At 40.7% G+C, this 22,260-nt stretch overlaps 2 protein-coding genes across 2 annotated transcripts; both read left to right on the top strand.

Annotated features, from left to right (window-relative positions):
* The first annotated feature begins 590 nt into the window (after nucleotides 1-590).
* Nucleotides 591-3,095, top strand: LOC112266174 (olfactory receptor 10J1-like). Its single transcript, XM_024443635.1, has 2 exons — nucleotides 591-625; nucleotides 2,143-3,095. The coding sequence occupies exons 1-2, from the start codon at nucleotides 607-609 to the stop codon at nucleotides 3,093-3,095; spliced, it is 972 nt and encodes a 323-aa protein (XP_024299403.1). The 5' UTR covers nucleotides 591-606.
* Nucleotides 3,096-8,447: 5,352 nt separating this feature from the next.
* LOC112266173 (post-GPI attachment to proteins factor 2-like) lies at nucleotides 8,448-21,977 on the top strand. Its single transcript, XM_024443633.1, has 4 exons — nucleotides 8,448-8,570; nucleotides 13,275-13,404; nucleotides 18,294-18,442; nucleotides 21,939-21,977. The coding sequence occupies exons 1-4, from the start codon at nucleotides 8,448-8,450 to the stop codon at nucleotides 21,975-21,977; spliced, it is 441 nt and encodes a 146-aa protein (XP_024299401.1).
* The last annotated feature ends 283 nt before the right edge of the window (nucleotides 21,978-22,260 follow it).

Raw genomic sequence — 22,260 nt, 5'->3', positions numbered from 1 at the left:
CCCCTTGATATCCACAAATAAAAAAACACAAGGAAATGGTGCCGTCTGGTTTGCCTAATATAGGGAATTTGAAATGATTTATGCTTTTACTTTTGATACTTAAGAATATTTTTGCAATTACATTTCATTTTCATATTTAAGAATATTTAAAACCAAGTTCTTTAAGACTTTTTCTCAAGTAGTATTTTACTGGGTGACTTTATTTTTTACTTGAGTCATTTTCTATTAAAGTATGTTTACTTTTACTCAAGTATGACAATAGGGTACTTTTTCCACCACTGGCATAGATTATGTTCTCCTACTTAGTATATTTAATCACTGCATGAATACTATATCATTTAATATTAAATCACAGTGTATTGGACCACAGTGTATTGAAGGGTCTCTGTGTTCTGATTAAACCAATTATGAGCTTGTGTTGTAGGTCCCAATTATGAGCTTGTGCCAGACAACACAATAAAAAGGTCCCAAAGTGACTCCTGTGTTTTCTGTCTAATTAAAAAGCTTCCTGAAAAGGATTACAGAGGAAGAGTGGGTGAGGAGTTGTTATATAAATTCCCACATTACGCAGCTCTTCCTCAATCCCAGAGATGCGGGTCTGGTGAGATGACCAACACAATGGCAAGTAAGTGAGAACTCCAGTGCTTTCTATGACATAAATTTTTTTTGTGTTTTCTAATTTTCCAATTGGAAAAATCAAATGATACAAGAGCTGTTAAAGGAACAAGAAGAACAGCAGCCATAATTAACATCTTAAATTTCTCTTTCAGGTGAACAACATTATGTTCCCAATATTTAAATAGGAATTTCTTACCATCTGATTAATGTAAAATATGTTGTCAACGTTGGCTGGTGAATTGGAGGATGCTAACACTTTTCTGGTTTCTTTAGAACGTCCTGTTAAATGTTTTTAATAACAAAATGTATAGCTCTAATTATTACCTTATTTGAGTCAATGTATTAACCCTAACATAATCAATTCAACCTTTGCAGATGTTCTTTCTCCCTTGTCCATTTGTTTTGTCTCTGTTTGTTAGATATTGTTATTTTATTCTCAGTTGTGTGAATCAATGTTTTTTTTCTAAGTGGGATGCTTTGGATGGCCCAAATCTGGCCTCACCCCATTGAAATGTAAAATGGTTAAGGTAAGGGTTAGGGTTGGGTTTAGGTAAGGGTTTGTGTAATGGTCAGGGTTAGGTGTCAGGATTTAGGATAGGGTCGTCCCAAGGATCCCGCTTAGCATCTAGCGAGGCTCTATGATTACCTGTGGCAACTTTGGACAACCATGCCCTTGTCTGGATCAACCTCACTTTAAACCTAATGTGCTCAATGCTCATCACACTGTTGTTTGATGTTTGGTTTGGTTTGGTTTCTAATAGTGAATATTGATTTAAATGAACATCAACAGTGTAGCCTAGTGGTTCAAATACCTGGACCAGCAAAACAGTTCATCAACAACTGCTCCCTGTGTGCCAATTATGTTGATTAAGGCAGACCCCCCCCCCCGCACCTCTTTGAACCAGCGTGGTTGGGTTAAATGCGGAAGACACATTTTGGTTGAACGCACTAAGTTGTGCAAGTTGTGCAACTCTGAAACTGACTAGATATCCCCCTTCAGTGTCAGCTGATTCCATAAAAATCTTTGCTTTCGAGTTTGCAGTGTTGTCTATTGGTGAAACGTCTTTACCTGAACAGTGAACAACTATCAAACTAACTCTTACTTCATCCTTAACCTTAAAAGGCTTTTGTTTCCTTCTATTATGATGTAATTTCTGTATCACTTGGATTTCAAAAAGGTCCTACTATATGTGTGTGTCTGTTTGTGTGAGTGCGTGCGTGCGTGCGCGTGTATGGTGTGTGTGTGCGTATGGTGTGTGTGTGCGTATGGTGTGTGTGTGCGTATGGTGTGTGTGTGCGTATGGTGTGTGTGTATGTGTGTGTGTGAAAATACTGCATGCAGATGATATACCTATTCATAATAAGGTCATAACAACTATATTGCTTAACAATGTATTCCTTGTAGTTACACTGTGCCCGACTATATGCTTTCTATGTAAATATAAACCAGTATGTGTTTTAGACAGTACTTCGTGGGTGCATGTTTTTACATGAAAATCTCATTCTTCTCATAATGTTTTTCAGATGTTTCTCTACCACTGGAGTTCAACGTGAGCCTGTTTTCAGATTTCCTGATACATGGAGGGGAGCTGGGTCTCAAGGAGATCTACACAGACTTGGCCATCTTTCTTCTTGTGGTATACATTATGGTCCTCATCGGCAACGCCATGATCATCACTCTGGTGTTGCTTGACCCCAAACTTCACACACCAATGTATATTTTCCTCTGTAATCTGTCTCTCACAGATATAGTGATCACCACCAGCGTTTTACCTAAAATGATATCAGTGTGTTTGTGGAATGATGTGTCCATTTCATTTGCAGGTTGCTTCTTGCAGATGTATATCTATTTGACATTCCAAACTACAGAGGGATTTCTCCTATGTGCTATGGCCTACGACCGCTATGTTGCTATCTGCAATCCTTTACGCTACAACAGCATCATGACAATCAAAGTATGTGTGATCCTGGCCTCAACAGCATGGGCTTTGGGGTTAATTCTTCCAGCATTGAATGTCATTCTTGCATCACAACTACCTTTCTGTAGTAATCAGATAATGTACTGGTTTTGTGATTATCCTCCGATTGTTACATTGTCTTGTTTGGACACAACACTGTTGATAGATCTAGCCCTCGCATGTGCTTTATTTGTGATGTATGTTCCATTCACTGTCATAATTTGGTCATATTGTAATATCATCAAATCTGTTTGCAAAATTGCCACATCTGAAGGGCGGAAAAAAGCTTTCTCTACCTGCTCCTCTCATCTCATTGTTGTCCTTACCTTCTACATTGCTCATTCATGTGTCTACATCAGTGCTAAATCATATCATATTCATCCCAATGTTCTCATCCTTATATCTATTGTCAACTGTATTTTAACTCCTCTTGTGAACCCACTTGTTTACAGTTTCAGGAACAAACAGATAAAGGATTCTGTCCTGAAACTCTTGTTCTCCAATAAAGTTATTCCATAATGCACCATGTTTGGATTTTATTATTTAAAGGTCCAATACAGCCCTTTTTTTTAATTATCTCAAAATCAAATAATTTCTGAGTAACAATTAAGTACCTTACTGTGATTGTTTTCAATTTTAAAAAACTTGCTTGGACTGTCTGGGAGTGGTCTGAGTTAGAAGGGAAAAACTGAAAACTAGCTGTTATTGGCAGAAAGGTTTGGAACTCTCTTTCTTATTGGTCTATTAACTAAATTACTGCCGACACCAGGCAGGCTAAAACTCCACCTCACCAGAACAGACTGAAATTTCAGGCAGACTTTAAAGAAAAGTATTTTACTAAAAGGTCATTATCAATTTCACAGTATTATTCCAACCTCATAGTGTGGAAATATGTATACAACACAGGTAAATCACGTTGTTGTCTGCACTGGGCCTTTAACAATAAATGAACAAGTTTTTACACTTATTTTTTTCACCTTTGTTTAACTAGGCAATTCAGTTAAGAACAAATTCTTATTTACAATGACAACCTACCGGGGAACAGTGTGTTACCTGCCTTGTTCAGGGGTAGAACAACACATTTTTACCATGTCAGCTTAGGGATTCGATCCAGCAACGTTTTGGTTACTGGCCCAACACTCTAACCACTATGCTACCTGCTGCCCTTGTAAATTATACTCAAATTTGATTATGTTACTTTGAAATGGTAAAAGGTTACACAGCGAGGAAAAAACAATGTCTATACACTCCGGGTTGATATTGACTGGAGCTTCCAGATTTGAATACTATCACACACATTTAAGTTCCATTGAGGTGTACAACTCCCTGCTGGAAACACAAGACTGTTTGCTGCATATCAGCATTTGCAGTGAACACCTAGCTAGCCGATGGAGTTTGTGAAGAGTTTGTTGAGCATCTATCCAGGCATATAAACATTTTAGAGGATCAAAATGATGTGTTGGACATAATTAATCAGAAACTATTTGCCCCAGTCATAAGCCTGCATAATGATGCAACATGGGAAGGGGAGCACAGAAGAGAGTAGTAGCTTTTATTATCCATTTTAGCTCTGCTCTCGTTTGCCATGAATTCCATGCATGTATTACCAATCAATGCATGCTTGGGACCTGTACATTGAGATAAACTAGTCATATTGTCAAGTCACTATCAGGAGATTGCTATTTTATTCTGTGAATGCAGTCTTGTTAATGTAATTCTTTTTGTAGACTGCATCATTGTTTTGTGCACACTACACAGACGGTAAGTGTTACTGTATGGTGGACAGGCATGTTCAATCATTGGTGTTATTGGGCTAATTCAATACCAGATTCATCAAATAATCATTTGCATCAATGGCAATTCAAACTTGTTGATATTAAATGTAGTGTTTACAATAGAGATGAATGATTCATGTTTGTTTGACTTTGTTGTGTGTCTTTTCACAGAAACAGTCCAAATAATATCCAAATCTGGAGTGTTGACAGCATAGATGCCCTGAACACATCTTTCACAATGTAGAAAGTAAGTGTCTCATAACAAATAAGATTGTCTCATACCAAATGTCTCATACCAAATAAGATAACTATTTATGTCTTTCTCAAGCAAATACTGATATATTGTGCACCTTTGTAAAATGATCTTCCTTGACCGCCAGGTGACTCTTGCCTTCAAGCCAATGTGACTGACTTCCTCTTTGTTGGGGGTGAGAGAGGGCTGAACGTCTTCTACCCAGAGCTGGCCATCTTCCTATTGGTGGTCTACCTGATGATCCTGATTGGAAAGCTCCTCACACTTACCCTGGTGGCGACAGACCCCAAGCTGCAGTCAGCCATGTACATTTTCATAATTAACCTGGCCCTCACAGACACTGTGATATCAACCAGTGCTTTCGCTAAGATGATAGCAGTGTGTTTGTGGAATGACATCGCCATCTCTCAGTGTGTTTCATCCAGTTGAATGTGTCTTTTGAAACCATAGAGAGGGAGCTGCTGTTTGTCATAGTCTATAAGCACTACGTCGCCAGCTGCATTATCACTAAGAGAATGGGGTCTATCGGCTACAGCAGCATTATCACTAAGAGAATGGGGTCTATCGGCTACAACTACATTATCACTAAGAGAATGGGGTATATCGGCTACAGCAGCATCATCAATAAGAGAATGGGGTCTATCGGCTACAGCTGCATTATCACTAAGAGAATGGGGTCTATCGGCTACAGCAGCATTATGACTAAGGAATGTGGTATATCGGCTACAGCAGCATGATCACTAAGAGAATGGGTCTATCGACTACAGCTGCATTATCACTAAGAGAATGTGGTCTATTGGCTACAGCAGCATTATCACTAAGATAATGGGGTCTATTGGCTACAGCATCACCAAGAGAATGGGGTCTAACAGCTACATCTGCATTATCACTAAGAGAATGTGGTCTATCTGATACAGCTGCATTATCACTAAGAGAATGTGGTCTATCGGCTACAACAGCAATATCACTAAGAGGATGTGATCTATCGGCTACATCTGCATGATCACTAAGAGAATGTGGTCTATCTGATACAGCTGCATTATCACTAAGAGAATGGGGTCTATCGGCTACAGCTGCATTATCACTAAGAGAATGTGGTCAATCGGCTACAGCAGCATTATCACTAAGAGGATGTGATCTATCGGCTACATCTGCATGATCACTAAGAGAATGTGGTCTATCTGATACAGCTGCATTATCACTAAGAGAATGGGGTCTATCGGCTACAGCAGCATTATTACTGAGAGAATGTGGTCTATCGGCTACAGCAGCATTATCACTAAGAGAATGTGGTCTATCGGCTACAGCAGCATTATCACTAAGAGAATGTGATCTATCGGCTACAGCAGCATTATCACTAAGAGAATGTGATCTATCGGCTACAGCAGCATAGGCATCTGGGCTCTATTTCTGTATAATTTTCATATCACATCAGTGCCAAGTCTGAAAACATTCACTGTAATGTTCTAATCTTGATATCTATTGTTAACTCCTTTCTGACAGTGTCCCTGATATGAATCCTATCATCTAACGTTTCAGAAACAATGAGAGAAAGGCTGCGCTGAGAAAGCTCTGTTCTGGTAAAGTTGGCTCTTTTGGTGACTAACAGGGACACTGTTGAACTGTTTTGAGGATAAACACTCAATTAGAATATGCAGGTATTCAAAATGCAGTACTTTGTCAGGAGACTAGCAGAGTGTCTGAGCAGAAATAATGAAATATGTCTCTGTGGAGAGAGGTGAGATCATTAGGGAATACAAGTTGGCACAACAAAGCAACACACATGACATACAGTTCAGGATCAGAACATACAGTTCAGGATCAGAACATACAGTTCAGGATCAGGACATACAGTTCAGGATCAGGACATACAGTTCAGGATCAGGACATACAGTTCAGGATCAGGAAATACAGTTCAGGATCAGAACATACAGTTCAGGATCAGAACATACAGTTCAGGATCAGGACATACAGTTCAGGATCAGGAAATACAGTTCAGGATCAGAACATACAGTTCAGGATCAGAACATACAGTTCAGGATCAGGACATACAGTTCAGGATCAGGACATACAATTCAGGATCAGGACATACAGTTCAGGATCAGGACATACAGTTCAGGATCAGGAAATACAGTTCAGGATCAGAACATACAGTTCAGGATCAGGACATACAGTTCAGGATCAGGACATACAGTTCAGGATCAGGAAATACAGTTCAGGATCAGAACATACAGTTCGGGATCAGGACATACAGTTCAGGATCAGGACATACAGTTCAGGATCAGAACATACAGTTCAGGATCAGAACATACAGTTCAGGATCAGAACATACAGTTCAGGATCAGGACATACAGTTCAGGATCAGGACATACAGTTCAGGATCAGGACATACAGTTCAGGATCAGGAAATACAGTTCAGGATCAGAACATACAGTTCAGGATCAGAACATACAGTTCAGGATCAGGACATACAGTTCAGGATCAGGAAATACAGTTCAGGATCAGAACATACAGTTCAGGATCAGGACATACAGTTCAGGATCAGGACATACAATTCAGGATCAGGACATACAGTTCAGGATCAGGACATACAGTTCAGGATCAGGAAATACAGTTCAGGATCAGAACATACAGTTCAGGATCAGGACATACAGTTCAGGATCAGGACATACAGTTCAGGATCAGGAAATACAGTTCAGGATCAGAACATACAGTTCGGGATCAGAACATACAGTTCAGGATCAGGACATACAGTTCAGGATCAGGACATACAGTTCAGGATCAGAACATACAGTTCAGGATCAGAACATACAGTTCAGGATCAGGACATACAGTTCAGGATCAGGACATACAGTTCAGGATCAGGACATACAGTTCAGGATCAGAACATACAGTTCAGGATCAGGTGATACAGTTCAATCCACTTTAAAAAGAGAATAAAGCCTGGTTTACGAAACAGCTAATAATTGAAGGGATAATCTTTGTTTCTCTTAACAATATCACATGCATGTTAAAGTTAAATTGTCCCGTTTAGTACGGCAGACATACACTGGATCATGTACTGTGAGATATTTTGATGCTGTAATTTATTATTTAAATGTTTTGAAATGTCAGAATGGATTATAATGTTTTATTAAATGTTAATAAATTAACTCAAAGAGCTTAAATCAACTATTCATTTGTGTTTAATCATTCCTGAATGGTCATATAAATGTATTGCAATTCCCATGTTCTAACACACATGACCTGTAGAGATGTAGGATCTAAATTTGATCAACCTTTTGCAGGAGAATTGCAGGACATTAAATCTGTATATTTGAGGTTTAAAAGGGCTTCTGAAGTTTGTAATTTCCACTTTGAAATTTCAAACTTGATTCACCCTAACGAAAAATGTATCAATCCCTGCAAAACTGTAAATTAATTATAATCCACATAATAATTCACATTTCCTGCTGCTGCAGCAGCATTATTTTTCTGCTGTTGCGAACTTGCTCAAATTAAGATCCGACATCTCTAGACAACTAAATTGTAAAAGTAAACAATAACGATATCTGTAGGTAACATACACACATGAAAGGGTTTGGAATATCAAATAATTCAATAAAACTGGTGAAATCTTTATTAAATCCCTGTGTTCAGATTAGGCCCTCATGTATAAAAACGTGGGAGGTGGAAACTGGTCATTACAAACTTATTGCACACACCTGTTTTCTCATTTTGGTTATACGCAATAGGTGTAAAACAGAAAACATTTTGATACACAATTTCACGTAATACTTCCATAATTTCAACATATTTTCTCCTGTTCCGTACCTAATGAACACAGCCCAGGTCTGAAGTTAGATGGCTTTCCCCATGATCAGCAGGCTCATGGAAAACACCATGAAGAAAAAGATCCACATGAAGAATCGGTCCAACACTTTCGCCACCTTCTTCCACTCCCCAGTCCTTGTCGCTGTGGCCCTCGTATCTCTGTAACAGTTGACATTGTACTCAATACTTCGGAGGAGCTGCTGCTGCTTCAGGTTCACTGGGTCTTACACACCTCCTCTCTCCTTACTCTGCTGCTTCAGGTTCACTGGGTCTTACACACCTCCTCTCCCTCTACTCTGCTGCTTCAGGTTCACTGGGTCTTACACACCTCCTCTCCCTCTACTCTGCTGCTTCAGGTTCACTGGGTCTTACACACCTCCTCTCTCCTTACTCTGCTTCTTCAGGTTCACTGGGTCTTACACACCTCCTCTCCCTCTACTCTGCTGCTTCAGGTTCACTGGGTCTTACACACCTCCTCTCTCCTTACTCTGCTTCTTCAGGTTCACTGGGTCTTACACACCTCCTCTCTCCCTCTACTCTGCTGCTTCAGGTTCACTGGGTCTTACACACCTCTTCTCTCCTTACTCTGCTGCTTCAGGTTCACTGGGTCTTACACACCTCCTCTCTCCCTCTACTCTGCTGCTTCAGGTTCACTGGGTCTTACACACCTCCTCTCTCCTTACTCTGCTTCTTCAGGTTCACTGGGTCTTACACACCTCCTCTCTCCCTCTACTCTGCTGCTTTAGGTTCACTGGGTCTTACGCACCTCCTCTCTCCTTACTCTGCTTCTTCAGGTTCACTGGGTCTTACACACCTCCTCTCCCTCTACTCTGCTGCTTCAGGTTCACTGGGTCTTACACACTGCTTCTCCCCTCTCCCTCTAGTCTGCTGCTTCAGGTTCACTGGGTCTTACACACCTCCTCTCTCCTTACTCTGCTTCTTCAGGTTCACTGGGTCTTACACACCTCCTCTCTCCTTACTCTGCTGCTTCAGGTTCACTGGGTCTTACACACCTCCCCTCTCCCTCTAGTCTGCTGCTTCAGGTTCACTGGGTCTTACACACCTCCTCTCTCCTTACTCTGCTGCTTCAGGTTCACTGGGTCTTACACACCTCCCCTCTCCCTCTAGTCTGCTGCTTCAGGTTCACTGGGTCTTACACACCTCCTCTCTCCTTACTCTGCTTCTTCAGGTTCACTGGGTCTTACACACCTCCTCTCTCCTTACTCTGCTGCTTCAGGTTCACTGGGTCTTACACACCTCCCCTCTCCCTCTAGTCTGCTGCTTCAGGTTCACTGGGTCTTACACACCTCCTCTCTCCTTACTCTGCTGCTTCAGGTTCACTGGGTCTTACACACCTCCCCTCTCCCTCTACTCTGCTGCTTCAGGTTCACTGGGTCTTACACACCTCCTCTCTCCCTCTACTCTGCTGCTTCAGGTTCACTGGGTCTTACACACCTCCTCTCCCTCTACTCTGCTGCTTCAGGTTCACTGGGTCTTACACACCTCCTCTCTCCCTCTACTCTGCTGCTTCAGGTTCACTGGGTCTTACACACCTCCTCTCTCCCTCTACTCTGCTGCTTCAGGTTCACTGGGTCTTACACACCTCCTCTCTCCTTACTCTGCTTCTTCAGGTTCACTGGGTCTTACACACCTCCTCTCTCCCTCTACTCTGCTGCTTCAGGTTCACTGGGTCTTACACACCTCCTCTCTCCCTCTACTCTGCTGCTTCAGGTTCACTGGGTCTTACACCTCCTCTCTCCCTCTACTCTGCTTCTTCAGGTTCACTAGGTCTTACCTGAACGGTGTTATTCCAGTCTGTGAGTGTGACTGGACATATGTGCATGGGATGCGTGAACACAGAGTGAGTTGTTATTGTTGTTTAGCTTGGCTTTGTATGTCACTGCGTAGCTATTACAATGATATATGCTGGTGTTGTTATTTGTATAGGCTACTATTACCTTTAGTGTAATGCTTGCTATTTATGTTCCCCATTTGTACAGACTCCCTGTATGGTATTTGGTAAGATGTTTACATTAACTCTGCTCTTGGTATTATTGTACTATTATGTCATTCCTGGTTATTAGATACTGTTCTTACCTATTGTGCTGTTGCAGTTCTGTTCCATTTTATTCTCTGTTGTAGCTCCTTTGATATGCCTACATTAATCCTGCTCTACCCATTGCATTCCATGTGTATATTCATTATCTCTCAGTTTCTGTGTCTTTACAGAACCATACATAATAATGGCTGGAATGGAGCAATAGGAATGGCATCAAACACCTGGAAACCATGTTGATGTATTTGATACCATTCCAGTGATTCCGCTCCAGTCATTACCACGATCCCGTCATCCCCAATGAAGGTGCCACCAACCTCCTGTGATACATACCTATGTTCATCTTCTCCTGTGTGTGATTAAAGTTCCTGTGTGTGTTAACACTCAGGATCCCATCTAACCTGGAGCTTTGTCAGTGAGGCACAAACCAGTAAAATACGTAGAGCCAGGTCACTCTCTTTAATATGTAATAATGATCCGAAGAGCTATCTGTCAAGATGCTACTCTAAACCAGTCATGAAACCATTCAACTCACCATTTGCATATTGAATTAAAAAAAACACTCATTGCAATTGGACTGTAAGTGTGTGTTGATATAACAAAACACTTAACATAGCATATTTAATTTTTTTATTTAACCTTTATTTAAAGAGGCAAGTCAGTTAAGAACAAATTCTTATTTACAATGGCAGCCTACACCAGCCAAACGCTGGGCCAATTGTGCACCGCCCTATGGGACTCCCAATCACAGCCGGTTGTGATACAGCCTGGATTAGAACCAGGGTGTCTGTAGTAGCACTGAGCTGCAGTGCCTTAGACCGCTGCGCCACTCAGGATCATTAACTAAATTCAACCGTGGGTCGATTTTTTCTTGAGCGGGTGGTCAGGTGGCCGGAACATAGTGTACTTACAAGAAGCCCAGACAGATATATTGTTAAAAACATAAGCATTTCAAACCTTGCTTACATTTGTATATGATCATGTATCTCTTTATTATGCGTGGGAATAGTTGGGACTAGATTTCTTAAATAAAAATCACCTGGAGCTGATTTCCTGGTGTTTTAACAGTCTTTTATGGCCAACAACAAAAATAAGAACACTTTTATTTTATTTTTTTTGCTCAGAAAACTCGGGAGGCCAAATAAAACTATCCCCGTGCCAAATTCCACGGGCCGCAAGTTGGGGAACCATGGCATATACATTCCTAAATATGTACTTTGTGAATTTACCATCTTCAACTGTGCATTGTTCAGCAAAAGAGAGAAACTATAGCCTACCTGGAATAACATTCAAGCAGAGAATTCAACCCAGTGAAGATCGAATTGCAGGTTACAGGTTACATTTATCTCGATCCAAAAATATGCCAAATGATCATTTGAATGACAAAGTTGCAAGCATGGATAGCGGTAGACTGCTCTTGTGCTATGACAAAGATGATAGTAAGCGTGCCATGAATACCGAGGTAAAGACAGATTCAGGTTGGAAATTCGACGGATATTTGCCTGTAGTTTTCCTTACTTCCACCAACAGCAGATTGGGACCGTCAACATGGTGACAAATCAAATTTGTAAAATTTCAATAGCTCTTTAACCATTAATCCTAAAACTTTCAAAACTGGTTGTTCATCTCACACATTTTTACATTAATTTTTCAAACATTCAAATTTCAATAGCTCCTTGGTCATGTGACCTACTGACTTCAAACAAGGTTCAGAATGTCCACACAGTGGGCCTAGACATTGCACACCCTTTAGCTTGTCCATTTTCATCTCAAGCAATTTCACATGAATTTTCAATGTTTTTCAATGTTTCTAATTTCAGTAGCTCCTTGGTCATGTGACCTACTGACTTCAAACACAGTTCAGAATGTACACTCAGTGGGCCTACACATTGCACACCCTTAGTCTGCCCATTTTCATCTCACACATTTTTACATGAATTTGCTTTCTCTTCCCCCCTGAAGGAAATTGTCACTCACACACCTATTCACTAGGGCCTTCTCCCTGGGGCCTTCCTGACCTCCAGGCAGGCCCCCATTGACCTGGCGACCTCTGACTCCTGGCCTCTAGACCTAAAATCCCTGCCCGCCTGCCTGCCCTTTCTCTGGGCCTGAGAGTATATAGCTTACTCCCTGGAGCTACATACCTCCAGGCCTCCACACCTACTCTCCCTACCTGGTCAACACCCCTCTCCTTTGGCCTTAGATTATAGCTTACTCCCTGAAATGACTAAGATGTCTATAGTCCTGCTGTCAGGATCCACGTGCACCTGGTAACCCGTAACAGGCTCTGTACATGTGGTAATTCGAAACAGGCGTTGGGCACCTTTTAACCCGAAGCAGGCTCTGTGCTTGGATCGAGGGCTGACTTTCAATAGATCGCAGCGAGTGAGTTGCTCTGCGACATACGAAACCCTGACCCAGAATCAGGTCGTCTACGAGTGATTTAGCACCAGGTCCCCCACAAACATCCGGTGTGCATCAGGAGAGGGGCAGCAACTCATCCAGCCACACCCCAACCCAGTCACGAACGGCCCTACTCTCCTGCCAAAAGAGGCAGGCAGGCCAACTGAAGATATGGTATTTTTACGTTTAGGGGGGGTTATGATTTATCATTCACCTCCTGTGTTGTGGGCACCGTCAGTCTGCCACTGCTTGGCATAATTACCTGCATCTTCATCTCCTCCGTGTTTCATTTCCAAGACTCCACTTACACTCTTTAGCAAGATAATCAATCATGTCCCTGTTATTAAAAACGTTGCATGCAAATACATAGTCTGACTCTCTTCTTGTTTTTGTTTTAGTTTCCCAATGATCTACGTTCCACTAGTGCCTCCATAAGCCTGAGCCCAGAGTGCCATATCTGGCTTTTCTGCATTGGCCTGCACTCTGCTCTCAGGTTCCTGGTGGCAGTGGCATATTTTAACTTCTATATATAAGGGCCTCTTCTCCAGGAGGTACTTGAGAAAACTAACGAGACCATAGGCCTACACATCAGGGGTACTCTGGAGAGAGCAACATTTAGTTGGTGGAACAGTAAACAAAAGGGTTAGGAACCACTGCCCTGTAACATACTATGCTGCTCATTTACATGGATTCATTTGCTGCATGATATACAATTAGATTTTGAAAAAATGACAGAATTCCTGTTTCTTGCTGTTATAAATAGGGCCCTGAGTTTTTCCGGATACATGGCCCGACCAGGGAAACTATGGACCCTAGTTATAAACCATAAAACCTGTATCAATGACTTATGACTAATACAGTTGTACAGTATGCTTTTAGCTTTTATGCCCTTCTTTGTCCCATAGTTGTCCATAAGGAAGGTTTGTCCTGTTCATTGCCAGTTATCCACCTGGTGTTAACTTCTCGGCTGTGTCTGGTTATAAATAAGTGCTCACTGATTCCTGAGGTAAGGCATCGTTCCTTCCCTTCAGCCCTGTACTTGACCAGGAAATGTAGAAAGTGAATGAAAGACAGAAATGTAAAATGAAGATAGTTGTTCATTCAACTGAATGACGAAGTGAACTAGCTCTAAAATTGCAGATTGTGCTCATTTGGTGGTATGATGCAGTTTCCTGGTGAAGCAGACAGTATAGTAAAGGTCCTCTGTTTAGTAGAGGGGCTTTTGGTGACTTAATTGTTCAGTTGACACTAGAGCCCTCTAGAGTAAAAACCAATTGCTGCAGCCTAATGAAACTGCATTGTCAAGTGCAGTTCAAAGATGTGGTAGATTCTCAAATGTTTTTTCTCGACTCCTCGCGTCTTCTCTTCCATCCATGCCTCATCTCCTTTTGAAAAAAGAGGTAAACGAGGAGAGGAGAAAATATATGGAAACAAATGCACTTGTATGCAATGAAACTCTCCTTCTCCGCTAGCACATCATTTGCAAATGACATTTACATGGGTGGAATCCAAAAATGATTTCGCTAGTGTTGTGTGACATTTTACAGGTAAAACGGTAAGAAGTGTATCATTTTTAAATGTTTGTTTCTTCTTTGAGAAAACAACAGCTGATTCAAGGGGGGTGTGGCGGATTTCGAAACACTTTGCACTACACATGAGTATCCTCGACTGTAGGAGGCAATTGAGGAGAAGAGAGGAGCAAACTCTTCCCGTTCACCTATTAACGAATCGACACTCTTAAACATGGTGACTACCTATCAATTTGCGGGTCATGGAGGAGGATGGAGGAGTCGAAGAGAGACGACAGACTTTTACCTAATTGAGAAGCTCCCTGTTTCCTTTCCTTACACTCACACTGATGCAGACTACTGCCAATCTATTGTAATTAGCAATGTCAATCGTTTTAGCTAAAAAAAAATTACAATCTTATTTATAGAATCTCTCATTTTCAGTTTCTTACTATATTGTTGATGGACTTGGACCACTGTTATTCTGTGTTAGGACTCTAGGAGAAAGAGCAGCATTTTTATCCCAACCAGATCAGTGGTACAGGGCGTTACTGAGGGCCTGTTGAGTCAGACTTGGAAGAAGCCCCTGGCTGTGTTCACACTGTCAGGACCTGGGCCTCTGTCCTGGAGGAACAGCTGTTTCCTGACTCAGTCTGGGGCTGTGACCAACACACCCCTCCACACCACACACAATTCACTGGGAGTGTAGAGTGTCATGTTCACCAAACGTGCACACACACACATTGTAGCAAGCACAAAGACATTAACCTTGCTCGCACTTGGCTTGCACTCTTACACTGACACATATTTATGGCATATAGAATAACATTCCACTCCTTGCCACTCGTTGATATTGCCAAAGAGATTGTCCTTTCTGCCATCTTCAAATATGAACATTCTATCATTAATGAGCTCGAGGTGAACAGATGAGGTGTTTGATAACCCTCACAGCTATCCTCTAATGCAAATATTACACCTCATAACTAACTTAATTTTCAAACTTAATACATACTGCAATTCCAAACACAAAACCTATTTGCTTTGATTTTAAGCATCAAAATACAAAAACTTGCCTGCTAACAGCTAAATGTTTGTTTTTGATTCTAATTATATTTTTTCTAGGATCCACATGTCTCATGGAAAATATGAATGTTAATTCCAACAAACAATAAGCAACTCTGCTGAAATCCAGTTTCATTGCGCACTCTTGGTCGTCACTAGTTACCACAGCCACAAAGTCGTAATTCTACTATTCTCTGCTTAAAATATGATTTTAAACCTAACCCTGACATTAACCACACTGATAACGGTATGTCTAACCCTAACCTTAAATTAAGACTCAAAACACATTTTTCATTTAATTAATTTTTACGCTGTAGCCAATTTTGACTTTGTGGCTGTGTTAACTAGTGGACTATGGCAATTACATGTCGTGGCAAGGAGTGTAATGTTAGCTAAAAAGACTGGTACCCATAAGGGCTGCTGGATATCGTTTGGAGATGACACGCCTCATACAGAAGCATTAGGCTGCCACTACTGTATGTCATACATGTTTTATGGGCAATTGCCATTGGATAATAGTTTGATATAGAGCTTGTAATCGTTTTTCCATGACAACCTACTGTGGCCATCTTAGGGTAGAACCAGTAAATCATGTTGCTTGAGACACAGTGATCTGCAATATAAATAGTATTTGTGGAAGGATGTGGCAGAAACTGTTTTTACAGCAGCTGCAATGTGTTACTTGATGTCTCATCTCGACAGTTTCTCAGAGGGCTTAATTAAGCAGGTTCATTGTGTTCCTCATCAAGTAATACTAGCTAAATTAAATGTTTTAATTTTTCAAGTTATAAAGTAGGAAATTACAATCGCATAGTACAATCACACTGTAGTTGAGTCTAGCAAAAACCAAGCCATGAGGTCAAAGGAATTGTCTGTAGAGCTTCAAGACAAGATTTTGTCGCGGCACAGATCTGGGGAAGGGTACCAAAACATGTCAAATCAAATCAAATTGTATTGGTTACATAGCAGATGTTAATACGAGAGTATCGAAATGCTTGTGTTTCTAGTTCCGACAGTGCAGTAATATCTAACAAGTAATCTAACAATTCCCCAACATCTACCTAATACAAACAAATCTGAAGCGGTGAATGAGAATATGGCCGAGTGGCATAGGCAAGGTGCAATAGATGGTATTAAATACAGTATATAAGTAATGTAAGATATGTAAACATTATTCAAGTGGCATTATTTAAAGTGGCATTGTTTAAAGTGACTAGTGATCCATTTATTAAAGTGGCCAGTGATTGGGTCTCAATGTAGGCAGCAGCCTTCTGAGTTAGTGATGGCTGTTTAGCAGTCTGATGGCCTTGAGGTAGAAGCTGTTTTTCAGTCTCTCGGTCCCAGCTTTGATGCACCTGTACTAACCTGGCCTTCTGGATGGTAGCGGGGTGAACAGTGGGAAAAATCAAGGGGTCTGAATACTTTCCGAAAGCACTATACAGTGCCTTGCACTGAAAACCTGATGGAGTCTGCAAAAGACCTGAGACTGGGACGGAGATTTGTCTTCCAACAAGACAATGATCCAAAACATAAAGCAAAATCTACAATGGAATGGTTCAAAAATAAACATATCCAGGTGTTAGAATGGCCAAGTCAAAGTCCAGACCTGAATCCAATCAAGAATCTGTGGAAAGAACTGAAAACTGCTGTTCACAAATGCTCTCCATCCAACCTCACTGAGCTCGAGCTGTTTTGCAAGAAGGAATGGGAAAAAATTTCAGTCTCTCGATGTGCAAAACTGATAGAGACATACCCCAAGCGACTTACAGCTGTAATCGCAGCAAAAGGTGGCGCTACAAAGTATTAACTTAAGGGGGCTGAATAATTTTGCACGCCCAATTTTTCAGTTTTTGATTTGTTAAAAAAGTTTGAAATATCCATTAAATGTTGTTCCACTTCATGATTGTGTCCCACTTGTTGTTGATTCTTCACAAAAAAATACAGTTTTATATCTTTATGTTTGAAGCCTGAAATGTGGCAAAAGGTCGCAAAGTTCAAGGGGGAAGAATACTTTCGCAAGGCACTGTATATTTATTAGCTCACCTTAACTGACAGCTCTATGAAACGCCCATGTCAAGCAACTTGGATCCAGCGGACAGTGTTGCAATAAAATCCTCTCAAGCAAATTTGGTGATACACAAAGCAACTCAAACATCCTTTTTTAAATTTGAGCCTACAGCTTGGCATGTATCTTGTGATGCGGTTCACAGCAGCACTGACGGATGTGTCAGGGTTTTGAACAACCCTTCCCCCTTTTGGCTGGCGGAAGACCTAGCTAGCCACTATAGCCAACATCAGACACAGATTAAGACCTGGCTAGCCACTATAGCTAACATCAGACACAGATGAAGACCTGGCTAGCGAGTAACTAGCTAACATCAAACACAGATGAAATGGGAAACATATACGTATCTTTGCCATAGATAAATAGGGCAAACCGTTTAATTATATTTGCTGACATTCTACAGTCACATTTTGGCACCAGTAGACTAGTTATCTAGCTATATAAACCACGCCCCTCTGCAAACACACCTTCTCCGATGCTGGTTACAAGGGGGTGACTTTTTAAATTAGGTAACAGAATATCATATTACCATTGGTGTATTACAATGAGAGGTAAGGTGATGTCACCTTGTTCCCTTAATAAGGAATCCAAGTGTTTGACATGGGGAAGGGGGCCAGTAACTTTATGATCATACTTTGGTGATCACACTTTGAACTGGTTTCCTTCAAACATCATCCAATTTCTTGACAAAGATTATTTAATAAGCATTAGATACAAAATCCTATTTTGCTTTTACATTTTTTGTTAAAGTGTTAGTCTCCTGTCTTTCCTAACCTCTACAGGCTACACTTTTTTCACCCTCTTCGAGTATTGTGTGGTGTTCTCCAACATGGCCTTCCACCTAACAGCCTTCTGGGACTTTAAGAGCAGAGAGATGGTGGTCATCTCCCAGAGGAGTGCAAATACTTGGGACTGGGCAACCAAGGGTCAGGTGAAAGGGGTTCAACCACTCAGGACACACCTAGCAGAGATGACACTGTCACTGAGGAGGAGGAGCAGGAAGAGAGCACCTTCTCCCATGTATTTACATGATGGTGGATGTCATAACTGTAAATAATAATTTTATTTATCTGGACTGCAACCTATAATTCAATCCCACTGTACCAACATGTTGATAATGTTGATATTTAACAAACTATATGATAAATGACACACTTAGAGTGCTCTATGATCTGGGACAGTGGGGCCACTTCGACTTGATCACCTTGACTTATGAGTATGTCCATATGTAGTCATGCTCACATGTCTATTACTTGTCACTTGTGAAATTTCAGAGATTTTATTTTTATGCCTCTCCTGTGAAGTAGTGACATGCGATATACACCTAGCTTTTTGAAACGGGTCACAAATGCTGACTGTTGCCAATGATGTGATCTGAAGAGTGTCTTCAGATCTTTGTAGAAAATAGTTTTACCTGCAACTGTGGACAAATGCAAATATGATATTGTATACTGAACAAAAATATAAACACAACATGCAACAATTTCAAAGAGTTTACTGAGTTACAGTTCATATAAGGAAATCAGTCAATTGAAATAAATTCATTAGGCCCTAATCTATGGATTTCACATGACTGGGCAGGGGCGCAGCCGTGGGTTGGTCTGGGAGGGCATAGGCCCACCCACGTTGGAGCCAGGCCCACCAACTGGAGAGCCAGGCCCAGCCAATGAGAATACATTTTTCCCCACAGAAGGGCTTTATTACAGACAGAAATAATCCTCAGTTTCTTCAGCTGTCCAGGTGGCTGGTCTCAGACGATCCCGCAGGTGAAGAAGCCGGATGTGGAGGTCCTGGGTTGGCGTGGTTACACGTGGTCTACTGTTGTGAGGCCAGTTGGAAGTACTGCCAAATTCTCTAAAATGACATTGGAGGCGGCTTATGGTAGGGAAATTAATATTAAATTATCTGGCAACAGCTCTGGTGGATATTTCTGCTGTCAGCATGGCAATTGCACACTCCCTCAACTTCAGACATCTGTGGCAATGTGTCGTGTGACAAAACTGCACATTTTGGAGTGGCCTTTTACTGTCCCCAGCACAAGATGCACCTGTGTAATGATCATTCTGTTTAATCAGCTCCTTGATATACCACACCTGTCAAGTGGATAGATTATCTTGGCAAAGGAGAAATTCTCACTAACAGGGATAGAAACAAATTTGTTCACAACATTTGAGAGAAATAAGCTTTTTGTGCATATGGAACCTTTCTGGGATCTTTTATTTCAGCTCATGTTGCATTTATATTTTTGTTCAGTATATATTCTCAGGCAGAGAGAGACATCTTAACCTCTAGTGACACCTTGTCCCGTGAACGGGACCGTTGTCATCATCTGACACTAATTAGCATAACGCAACGGACATAAATCTTCCTAGAAAGTATTCCTATTCATGAAAATCACAAGTGAAATATATTGGAACACAGCTTAGCCTTTTGTTAATCACCCTGTCATCTCAGATTTTTAAAATATGCTTTACAGCCAAAGCTAGACAAGCATTTGTGTAAGTTTATCGATAGCCTAGCATAGCATTATGGCTTGCTAGCAGCAGGCAACCTTGTCACGAAAATCAGAAAAGCAATCAAATTAAATTGTTTACCTTTGAACTTCGGATGTTTTCACTCATGAGACTCCCAGGTAGATAGCCAAAGTTCATTTTTTCCCAAAATATAATTTTTGTAGGCAAAATAGCTCCGTTTGTTCTTCACGTTTGGCTGAGAAATCGACCGAAAATGCCGAAAAATATTCCAAATTAGCTCCATAATATCGACAGAAACATGGCAAACGTTGTTTATAATCAATCCTCAAGGTGTTTTTCAAATATCTATATTCGATAATATATCAACCCGGGACAATTGGTTTCTCAGTAGAAGCGATTGGAATAATGGCTACCTCTGTATTTTACGCAAGAATTTCTCTGGGAGCATCAGGTGACCACTTGCGCAATGAAGCCGCCTACGGGTATTCTTCAACATAAATGGTAAAACTACCTCAATGCTGTAGACACGTTGGGGAATACGTAGAAAGTGTAATTTGGTTGATAGGGCATTCACAGCTCAATAGGGACGCATCGGAACGTAGGGCTTTCAAAAGATGAGTCACTTCCGGATTGGATTTTTCTCAGGCTTACGCCTGTAACATCAGTTCTGTTATACTCACAGACAATATTTTTACAGTTTTGGAAACTTTAGAGTGTTTTCTATCCTAAGCTGTCAATTATATGCATATTCTAGCATCTTGTCCTGACAAAATATCCCGTTTAATTTGGGAATGTTATTTTTCCAAAAATGAAAATACTGCCCCCTAGTACCAACAGGTTTTAAATGTAATAATAGCCTAATCGTGATTTTTTTTGCGTAAACATTTAGCTTTATTAAACAATTATTTCGGAAATGTTGAGTTCCACCATTACATGCTTAGTGAGTGAATCAGTCAGTCAGTGAGGTCCACAACCTAAATTAAGGAAGTTACAAATAAATGTTCTTCCTCAATTGTAGAGAGAGAGTGAGAGAGAGAGAGAGAGAGAGAGAGAGAGAGAGAGAGAGAGAGAGAGAGAGAGAGAGAGACTAGTAGATTGGGGTGTTGTATACAGTAACAATATATACTGTACTAAAACAGTAAGGAGATCTACTGTATCTGTATGTCCCTCTACTGTTCTCACACAAAGAGTTGTCTGTGTATCCAGCACCCAGAGCAGAGGCCTTATTTCACTGTCAAATGAGTCCAGTGGCCTGAAGTATGGGAGAGGACAGTGATGTTTGGGCATCACAAGAAAATACATATTTCACAACTCTGTAACAGCCAGCTGGATAACTTCACTTCCATTCTCAGGCAAATCAGGGACTTCATCATTGTTCAGCAGCTGGTTCTATCACATCCCATGCCTCCCTTGGAAAGGTATTGGTATTCTTGAAATATCAATTTAATTTTATGCATTGATCAATGGGTTTGTTTCTTTCAATTTGAGACACATTTATTTGATGTTGCTTATGATAAGAATAAAGATATGTCACATTAATCTACACTACAGTTTGTACACAATTTCCATCTCTCATTTATAACAGTAGATGTAATAATAATCATTTGGTGGGTGCTTATATTTGTCCTATTCCACACATGTATGAGTATGTATTAATAAGCATGTGTGAATTGGAAATGTGTTTTTTGCATATCCGAACTCTCCCTGAGAAACCCTCGGAGAGTGGGGTCACGGCCAGGCCTTCTCAACATAGTTACACAACCTTAAAACAACCAGAACCCCAACATAACAAAATAGATGACAAGCTATGGACTTTCAGAGGGAAGTTACAACCAGGTTCCCTTTTTTGATCTCTCTCTCTCTCAAACACACACTGACTAATGACCGCAATAGGAAAATCAGCCTATGCATTTCTTATCAAAGACCTCTCTGCATTTCCTCTTTTGTGTCCAGTATTCAACACAATCAGACAGCACTAACTTGGTGGCTTGATAGTCACACACAGCACACAAAACAACTGATGGTGTAGAAAAACCTTCTTCTATGTTAGCTTAAAAAAATTATGTTTTAAACCCACTATACAGTACATTGTAAAACAAATATAATGGGAGAATTGGTATGTAGCCCTTTCCTGCAGTCAAATGACATAGTGGCTTCATGGGTGGAATGATATTAATATTTTTCATAATTAATAAACATTCAGTTTTTTTAAGTTGCCATTATTTTTAAAAAGCAGCCGAAAATCCAGTGTTTCTATGTCAAACGGTTTTGTCAT

Source organism: Oncorhynchus tshawytscha, linkage group LG13 (assembly GCF_018296145.1).
Source record: "Oncorhynchus tshawytscha isolate Ot180627B linkage group LG13, Otsh_v2.0, whole genome shotgun sequence".
Lineage (NCBI taxonomy): Eukaryota > Metazoa > Chordata > Actinopteri > Salmoniformes > Salmonidae > Oncorhynchus > Oncorhynchus tshawytscha.
The sequence above is the reverse complement of the archived record's forward strand: the minus strand, read 5'-3'. Positions and strand labels throughout refer to the sequence as shown.